Genomic DNA, 9,555 nt, shown 5'->3' on the forward strand with positions numbered 1-9,555 from the left:
AACTTTTTACGGTTTTTATTTTTAGCTGCCGAACTTCTTTTTTTATCTGTTTAGTCCCTTAAATTTTTTTGGTTCTTATTTTTAGCCCTTAAAACATTTTTTTTCATCCATACTTTTAGTTATTTTTAAGGACTAAAACTCTAAAAGTACAAAAAAAGAGTTAAAGGAATAAAAAAAAATCCTAAAAAGTTTAAGGAAATAAAAGATAGTAAATTCTTTTAATTACTTTGATGCATAATGGTTTCTATCTCTAAATTTAAATTTAAATTTAATTAAATCCACTTTAAAAATGTAACACGGGAAAAAATAGTGTAAAGTTTTTAGAATTTTAATAATTGCGCAATCTCATAAACTTGCTTCTGGAATACATTACAAGATGTATTTAAAACTTATTTCTTGAACGTGAAAATAAAAATTATTTTCGGCTGATGAGGGGTATAAATAAATAAAAACTAAAAATTCAAGAGTGTGAATAGCAAAAAAAAATTGTGTAAAAAGTAATAGCCTAATATTTATGTGAGGGTTGATTTCTATTCTATTTAAGCCTTCATTTTTATGGGGCAGGGGGAACTTATTTAAAACGAACACACTAGAGGCTATCCTTTGTATTTCGAGGAGTTATCAGATTTACCATCTAATCTAATAAAATTACTTAAAAATGTCTTATGATGTATTACTTAAAAGAAAATGTTAAAAATGTATATTTTTGATATTTTTTAATTACTAGGTAAAATTGTTTATTTTCTAATCTAATAAATAAAATAAAATAGTGTCTTGTGACACATTATTTTTTTTATAATTAAAAATATGATTGTATAATATAGGGATTGATTGAAATAACACTATAAATTCTCTCGGCCAAGCTATTTTGTAACACAGGTGTGAAAAAGTAGTGTTCGTTTTCTTTTTTGTTGGTTTGTTCTCCCCGCCTTCCAAACATAGTATCTAGTTCAAGGATGAATAGTATATATATATATAAGGAGCTAAAAATAATATTGGTGTGAGATCATGAGACCCCACGAAAAAAGCTTTTGATAACTTTGATCGATCGACCTTGTGTTTCGTTGTGTAAATGTGTAAGCTGTTATATATTATCACTCGAACCTGCAGAAGATTACCAACATCACCAAGGTTATTCTTGATGCATATTACTCTATGACCCTCGTGGGGCTACAGTGGCTACGTACACTACATGTTAGTGTTATCATTAGGAAAATTTATCATTCTTATTTTTTCCACCCTTCAATCAAATTCATCCCTTTGACTATAGAATAAGACAATGCATCAATCCGGAAACAGAAGCATGATTACATTTCATAGTATTATGCCATTTCTCCCCAATTCGTTGACATCAGAATTCCCCCGGCAGAGAGCCTCACAAGTCAAAACCAAGCCACGGTGTTCAGATTTTACAATATAATTTGGGTTTAATGGTGCAGTTCATGTTCATCACTTACCAGTTACCAAGAATAAATTTATTCCCGTCATTCGGTTTGGGTTTCTATTGGCCGAACAAAAGCATGATAACATTTCATAGTAATTTCATCACAATATCAGTTTAGTGAAATGAAAATTGAAAAGAACAATGCTATGAAATGCAAGCTCTAGCGCTTATGCAGTAGGGTATCCACTGCTTTATAATGCTATTGTTTATTAGTTTTATTTAGCATACGGTCTAAACCTTGTTCCAATGGAAATAATTAAGGAGTTAAAAAATAAAGATTTTTTTAATCAAAATTATGGGGGAATATGTATTATAACATTAAGTGTTATATCGTTTAGTGGATTTTTTTATTTAACTTCTTAATTATTCTTCTTAAGATAAACCGTTTAAATATAAATAAATTTTAACTAATTTTAATATATTTAATGAAATTATCTACAAAGTATATCCTTTTATTCATTTCAAAATTTATTTCTAATAATTCCTTTGTTTTTCGTGATATCTACTGCATAACTTTCAAAATGGAGAAAGAGTATTCCTGTTTGAAAAAATTCTTATAAAATTGAAGTCTTTCATCAATTAACATGAATGATAGTTTAGGGGATGAATTAAATCAATTTATCTGATTTTTCAATTAGCATGAATTAGTTTTTATTAACATTCAAGCCTAGAGTAGTATTTATTTTATAAAATGAGTATCAATTTTTTTTTCTATTTTCAATTTTAATAATACATTTTAAGAATTTTTTTTCTTAACTAATGTCTTAAAACACAAATTAACATTCAAACAATCACACATTTAAAAAAAAAAACTCAATTAAGTAGCATTTTATCATTTCTCATTTTATTTTAAACCATGTATTCAAATAATCAATTTTCATACAAAATTCTATAAGTTCACTTTTTTCTCCATTACATCATTATTTATCTTGTCACGCACTTTTCTTTCTTCTATTCCTATCTTTCTCCCTTGTTTAGAATTTATTGTAATATTTTGATGCATAAATTAAACAATATCACTATTGTATTTTGGGCCCGAAGCACATGCCGCATCAAAGTCAATTACCGAAATCGGTGAGCATGCCAAGCCACGGTTGAGTAATCACATATTGCAACACAGTATGAACAATACAAATGGACTATTAATTATATTGGACGAGAAGACACTTATTAATTGACTTTCATGCAATCTTTGTGAAAAGAAAAATAAAATTCTATAATCTTTGTTTTGTCAACTTACCATGAAAACTTTGATTGCCATTTGCCAAAATTGTCGGTTATGCACTAATCACTCCATTAAAATATTGCGCTTTCCGTGAAGCTGTATTTCTTTGAAGCGTTTATATGTGCCATTTTTGACTTTATGATCTATTTCTGAGCAAAAATAATAATAAAATGTTTCCAGAAACACCGTCGAAGAAACAGCAAAAGATTGCCATGACGAAATGAGATTAGGAATGTGGATTTCACAATACTTACAAAACTCGAATCATGCACCAGAACTCTACATATTTCAGTGTAAAGACGTACATTACTGGTTTATATAGCGTCTAAGCAAATTTCTTGTGGGAGCTGAATACTTCTGCAAAACCTTAACAAAGTTACGTGTTAGGGTACTGTTGTTTAATTATTATTCTCTAACGTGACATTTTATGCCACTGTCAGTCTTTATGTACAACATTTTTATTTCTAATTTAAGAGTCTGTTGATGAACTTATATACACAGAATAATTTGCTGCACATGTAGTTAATTATGATATAATGGTGATGACGATAAATACTCTCGATCGCCTCTAGGTTTGAGTTTTAAATACAAAAAAAATATAACGAAATATTATTGAGATAGGACGTTTATGATAAAAAGATAAAAAATTAAAATTCATAGATAATACAAACAACTGCTCAATGGTAGATTTTAGATTAACAGTTACTAATCTAATTCTGAAAATAGTTCTTTTGCTCGCAGAATCTACTGAGTTTTGCGCACGGAGCCAACTTAGGAAGTAAAAGGAAACGTTAGGGTCTTCTTTATATTCAATTTTCATTTTTTTTTAAAAAACTTTTACTTTTTTAGCTAAACAATTTCATACTACTCAATAATTAATTCTTCATACCAAATTTATTAATTTATGAAAATGATTTCTAAAACAAGTGTTTAATAGCTAAAACAATAAAATAACTTGAAGATGTTTTCTTATCTTCTTTTTCCTATTATTTAATTTCTTGATGAATTTTTTTTGGTGAATATTCCCATTTAACTTCTTTATGAACATCACACTCTTTTACGAGAAATAATCATTTTTTTTTTACAAAAGAAGCAACTATGTTTAAACTAAGTGGAATCATTGAGTGATATTTTTTCCCAAATATTTAACATATATTATTAAATATTCAAGAATCAAATTTAATACTATAAATTTTTCTAAATTAAATTGATTGGTGCACCCCTTTCCGTACGTATATTTCACTAAGGATATTTTTAGCCCATAAAACTTATATTATACCAATAGAATCTTCACATATAATTATCTACATTCCACAGTATTTAAACCAAAGAAAAATTCTAGCAATGAATATTGTTAGTATGTATTTTTTAATAATAATAATAATAATAACGATAATGAAGATTAAATCTGAATCTCAATGCATATTATTCAAATTCTTTCATTATTAAATCGAATTTAGTGGATCCTTAGTATGTTTACACTAGGAAAGTGGAAATATATTTTAAAAATTTAATTCAATTAAAAGTAGTTAGAATAATAAATTTTACACCTAGGTTATATATGTAAACAATTAGGCCATATAATTTGAATTACAAATTTAAAATTTAATTTCAATTTTAGAATATATGTATAAGATCTAAAATTTAAATAAAATTATTATGCATTATTAAAGAATTAGTTATATACTAGTATATATTAATGAGGTTGGATTATGTTGAATTTGTAAAAATAATGGTTCAAATTAATTGGGCAAGGATGAGTTAGCAACAGTGTTCGTGGTGCAATTTATTTTGATGTTTGTTTAAAAACTAAAAAGTCATCCACATGAAAATTATAATAAAATTTGAAATATCTCAAATTGGACCGGTCAGTGACATAAATATGTAAAGTTTCTAATCATTCATTTAAAAGTAACAAAATTTAAGAAAATGAGAGAAAACTGATAAAAAAAAGAGCTAGGTTGGATGAATTTAAAACTTATTAAGTCTTTTTTTTTTTACCAAACTCAATCCTTTTTTTATATTAATGCCTATCCAAACTAATGTTCACCTCTATTGTTAATTCTTAGATGTAAAATTAACAATTTTTAAGATGTTAGTTACGAATTAGAAATGGTAAAAGTTAATTATTTATAATTCTACAAAATTGTTATAAGTTGTAATTTAAAATTACTTTTGAATATATAACTTATAATTAATAAAATAATTTTATTTTTTAAAATTATAATTACATGTTGAATTCCAGACATTAAACAAACAATTATATATATTTTTTTTCAATATATCATGTGTTAGAGAATGAACTCGATAAATATATCATGAAACAAATTGCTTAATGCAAAATAGGTAAATTTTACTCAAATGTATCACATAGTTAGTGTGTTGCAAATCTTCCTTCCACACCTAAACGACAATAATAACGTGTTTGGATTCCCATCCAACTCAAACGTGGATTAAAAAAAAAGCTTTTGGTTACTTTTGATGTACTGTGATATGAAAATTTGATTAAACATGAATCATGCATGTTAATCCAAACACACATTAAATCTAAGGGTGATAGAAATGATTTGACAAACACGACTTTAAAAGCATTCTGAATTCTGATTTACAATTTAGTTTTTGACAAAAAGAAAATAGGTAAAACGTAGCTACTGCTTTAGTTTAAGAGGGGGAAAAAAGGGACAACAGATCCTCAAGATCGGTGAAGATCTTACTTTTGCAATTGTCTCCTTTCAAAGCCTAGCAGACCGAAGCGGATAAATGAATCTAGCTCACGCACGTGCGCTTCGTCGACCCCCTCTCTCTCTCTTTGCTGTCCATTTGTATCCGGCAGGTAGAACTGAAGAAGAGGGCCAGAAAATAATTAAGAGATATCTAGTGTATAAAATGTTAACACTGAAATTAATATAGTCAAATAGTGATGCAACAATTATTTACATGCATGTTTGCAAATCTTTTAAATTAGTGCATGGCACATAAACATTACCGTGATCTCTGATATAATCTATTTGCTCAAATACAATTATGGACTATTGTCTTTCTAAAGGCAGTTTCTTCTTCTTCTTTTGTTCAAACTAGACACCGTGTACTTATTTGAAACATTAAATATTCATATGGCAAATCAAGATAAACTGTTTTTTCATTCTTATTATTGAAGCACTCAAGATATAAAACGTGAGTGGGTTGTGATTACTATTTAAGGATGCCACAAAAGCAGACCAAACCTATTGCCGGGAATTGGATGTATCTTGTATTAAATACCAACTTAATTTTCGGCTGGCATGTCGGCTTCCACAACTTACTACCTTTCAGAAGATTAGCTTGTAATACCTTTCATTAGGCAAAAATCAGCAATCACAATGAGGCTAATGCAAACAAAATGCTAGAATAGCCATTCTGATTACAAATGCCAAGGACTTGAATTGAGAGATTGCCAAATTCCCGTAACACCCCCATAGATACCTTAGCTTAAGAGCACAACATAGGTTTTTTGGAACATTTGCAACCTAAATATGCAAACTTTCTTTTGTTATTCAGCATAGTGTTTTGACCTGACCACCGATGGAATGACAAATTTAAGGTGTTGGTTGGTTGAGGAAAATATATATTTTTATTTTCAAAAGTCTGTATAAAAATATAATAATTTTTATTATTTCATACAAAGTTTTTTAAAAAATATAATAGGACTATTTTTTGTAGTTAAAAATTAAACAAAATAAAAAAATGTTAAAGCAAAAAACTTTGACTTGAATAATTATATTATACTTTATAATTTCATTCTTTCTTTCATCTGCCATCTACTTTATTTATTTTCCTCTTATGTCGTCTCCTTTCATTTTGCATCAGATTTCACGTCTATCGCTATCTTTCTCATCCTTCCCCTACTTGTCTAGACTTAACATTTCCTTACTCTTCTGACTTCTCATAATTGATGAACCAGATCACACGTCTCTCACTTTGAAAACACCATTCCTCTAACCGACCCTCTACTTCCTACCACGAGGACTGATATTCGCTTTCTCCTGCCACCAAACTAGATTGCCCTCGTAATGAAAAAGCTAGCCAATAATTACAATCTCACACAGAAAAGCATATAAATAATAATCATTCATAAACACAGATCAGTTCATCAAAGTTATAGAAAAAAAAAAAAAACCCCACGTGAACAAGAGCCATAATGAATTAACACCAGAAGAAGGGAGCAAAAAAAAAAAAAAATGGAAACCCCACAATGGAAAATTGTTTACAAGGGAAGAAAGACATACCTAGGCTGAAAATTGTTGGACTCAAAAACACAAAGGCGTTGAGCTGCAAAATTGGAAATCAACAAGATGGACCAACACTCCTACGCTCCTCGTTATCAGAATGTTGCTGGTGAAGGGGCAGTTGCGACTCATGATGGGTTTGTTGCTTCTGCTGCGGAGGGAGAAGTAGCTGCGCCTCAAGAGGAATGTGATGAGGATGATGATGATGATGGTGAGGCTCTTCTTGCTGCGGTTGCTGCATGTGGTAAGCGTTATCGAATGATCCCAAAGCCAACGAAGGAGACAACTGATCAGCAGAGGCAGCAGCTGGGGACACTTGGCTGAACCCACCAGCAGAAGAAGCCGAACCCACATCGAACCCACCACTGAACCCTAGAAACTCCTGCTGCTGTTGGTGTTCGTAACTCCTAAACATCTCTTGCTGTTCCCTCGCCGCCACAGCGGCAGCCAACTGCTGCGCCTCCAAGATCTGCTGCTGCTGCTGCTGAGGCGCCGGCTGTGCGTCGCGAATCACCAACTGCCCGCCGTGAACAGCGGCCGTCGCAGTCGGCATGTTCCCATACATGGCTCCGGGAAAGGGGTTGTTAGGGTGTTGTTGGAGCATGGGGGCGGGAATTCCTTGAATCGCTTGGGGGCCAATATATGTTGCGAGTTCTTTCTTTGCATTGTTGAGTTCGACCTGGATCTGCCGGAGCTTGTGTTGGAGGACGGAGATGAGGCCGACACATCCGTAGACGGGGTCCCGGAGACGCGCCTCGGCCTCGTACGCGAGGGACTTAACGGCGTCGTCTCGCTGCGCCGCGCTGAGCTCGTTGAGAAGCTTCGCCACGTTGCTGGCGCCGAAAACCTTGTGCACGTAAGCGAACCTCTGAGGGTTGTCCGGCGGAAAGTACGGCGCGAACACGCACTCCTGCGTGCACTTTCGCCTCAGAAACTTGCACGCCGCGCACGGCGAGTTCGATGATGATGACATCTTTTCCAATCTCTCCTCTTCTCTCTCTCTCTCTCACTCACTTTTGTCCCTCACACACCGAGGCAGCTTCTGCGGTTAATTAAATCGTGAAATTATATTATATTAGATCAAATCCCTAATCAAAATTAGTAGTAGTACTATGGTTTGTTTCTCTTTCTTCGATTCAGCGATCTAATTAGTATCTAGCTTTCACAACCCTGCAGTACCTGATTTTATTTTTCTACGCAAACAAACAAGAGAGAGCGAGTGAGTCAAATGGAGATAACAATAAGAATAATACTAATAATTAAATCGCCATAGCTGTAAAAAAAATAAAAATAGAAGGCATGGAAATTGAGGAATCATTGAGAATAACAAAATGGATTATTATTCAACGAAGCTTCATGTTCCGATTCGTGATCGCGGATTTTAAAAACAGATTTCAAACGTGATATTATTAAACTAATCTAGGTCATTAAAAGCGTCTCCTAATCCTTCCTCTTTCTTTTTTTTTTTCGCCAAGAAATTAACCGACACGAAAATGACCAATAAACGATTCAAATACGGGAAAGGAGAAAATCAATAACTTTGGCGCAATAAGAAGAAGGACGTCGAAATCTTGAAAGACGAAAATCTCAGCGATTTTCTTTGGGGAAAAAAAAAAGGAAAAGAAGAAGAAGAAAAAGTTGCACCAGTAGATCTGGATACGGCGTTGTTTGCGTGGTGGTGAATTTTGAAGACACGAAAGACAAATCGAAGGGTTTCGCCGGAGAAAAGAGGTGATGAGATGAGATCCATCAGTGGCTCATAATCGAAATTCCTGTGATTTTAGAAACAAAAAAAAAATGGTTAATAACAAGCTAGAGAGAGAGAGAGAAAGAGAACTTACTGTGACCAGCTGTGAATAGATCGGCGCGACGGAAGATAGAAATTGACATGAGAGAGACAAAACGAAAGAGAAGAGAGGGGAATGATATATAGAGAAGGAGGAAGGCCTTTGTTTGTTTGTTTTCTAGTTTCTTGAGCACTACTGCCACAAGCGTAAGAGCTTTCAAGACCAGCTACCCTTCCCTTCTTCATAAATCTATCTTAATAAATCCTATTTCGTCCTACCCTATATGTCTTCCACTATCATTGTTATTTACGGTCACTATCATTATTTTCTTAACTGCCTTCTCTTTTTTAGCAATACTTTATTATTATTTATTATTATAGATTTTACTAATCTTTAACAAATTTAGATTTCCACATTTAATATTTGTTAATAGAGAGATGAGTTAGTTGTCTCATCGCTGAGAGACCAACTCACAATAAACAAAACGCATATATTTATCGGAATTTTCTGCCTTCCGCAAAATCTAGTCATCAAATTCTTGATGTGATTATATAGTTCTACGAGCAAATGATTTGTAGCTTTTTGTGATGTTGATCGTATTTAAGACTTTCATATAACCTTACCTAGATATGCTGTGATGTTCATTGTTCAATTTGTGCCACAATTAATCGTCATGCATGTGTGTCATAAATCTTAAATGACAGTGGTGTACTAGTATAGGCATTGAATTTGTAGTTCCCAAATTTGACAAACCAAGTTTGAAAATAAAATTACTGATATATATAGCTGTTATCTTATGGTTTATTTCAGTACTGCTATAACAGTTTCTTCCCA

The 9,555-nt window shown here is 32.1% G+C and overlaps 1 protein-coding gene across 4 annotated transcripts; it reads right to left on the reverse strand.

Annotated features, from left to right (window-relative positions):
* Window positions 1–5,194: 5,194 nt before the first annotated feature.
* LOC114421466 (LOB domain-containing protein 36-like) lies at window positions 5,195–8,983 on the reverse strand. Of its 4 annotated transcripts, XM_028387408.1 has the most exons (4): window positions 8,579–8,983; window positions 8,114–8,127; window positions 6,935–7,976; window positions 5,195–5,508 (listed from the first exon to the last, which is right to left on the reverse strand). In XM_028387408.1, the coding sequence occupies exon 3, from the start codon at window positions 7,905–7,907 to the stop codon at window positions 6,993–6,995; it is 915 nt and encodes a 304-aa protein (XP_028243209.1). In that variant the 5' UTR covers window positions 7,908–7,976; window positions 8,114–8,127; window positions 8,579–8,983; the 3' UTR covers window positions 5,195–5,508; window positions 6,935–6,992. The 4 variants fall into 4 exon arrangements, with proteins under 4 accessions (XP_028243209.1, XP_028243218.1, XP_028243202.1 ...); XM_028387417.1 differs by having other exon boundaries at window positions 6,935–8,127; window positions 8,776–8,983; XM_028387401.1 differs by having other exon boundaries at window positions 6,935–8,706; window positions 8,776–8,983.
* Window positions 8,984–9,555: the final 572 nt, after the last annotated feature.

Source organism: Glycine soja, chromosome 1, assembly GCF_004193775.1.
Source record: "Glycine soja cultivar W05 chromosome 1, ASM419377v2, whole genome shotgun sequence".
Lineage (NCBI taxonomy): Eukaryota > Viridiplantae > Streptophyta > Magnoliopsida > Fabales > Fabaceae > Glycine > Glycine soja.

Excerpts from the sequence above, each read along its gene's own strand:
- LOC114421466 (XM_028387417.1), bottom strand. The coding sequence starts at position 7,907 with ATGTCATCATCATCGAACTCGCCGTGCGCGGCGTGCAAGTTTCTGAGG.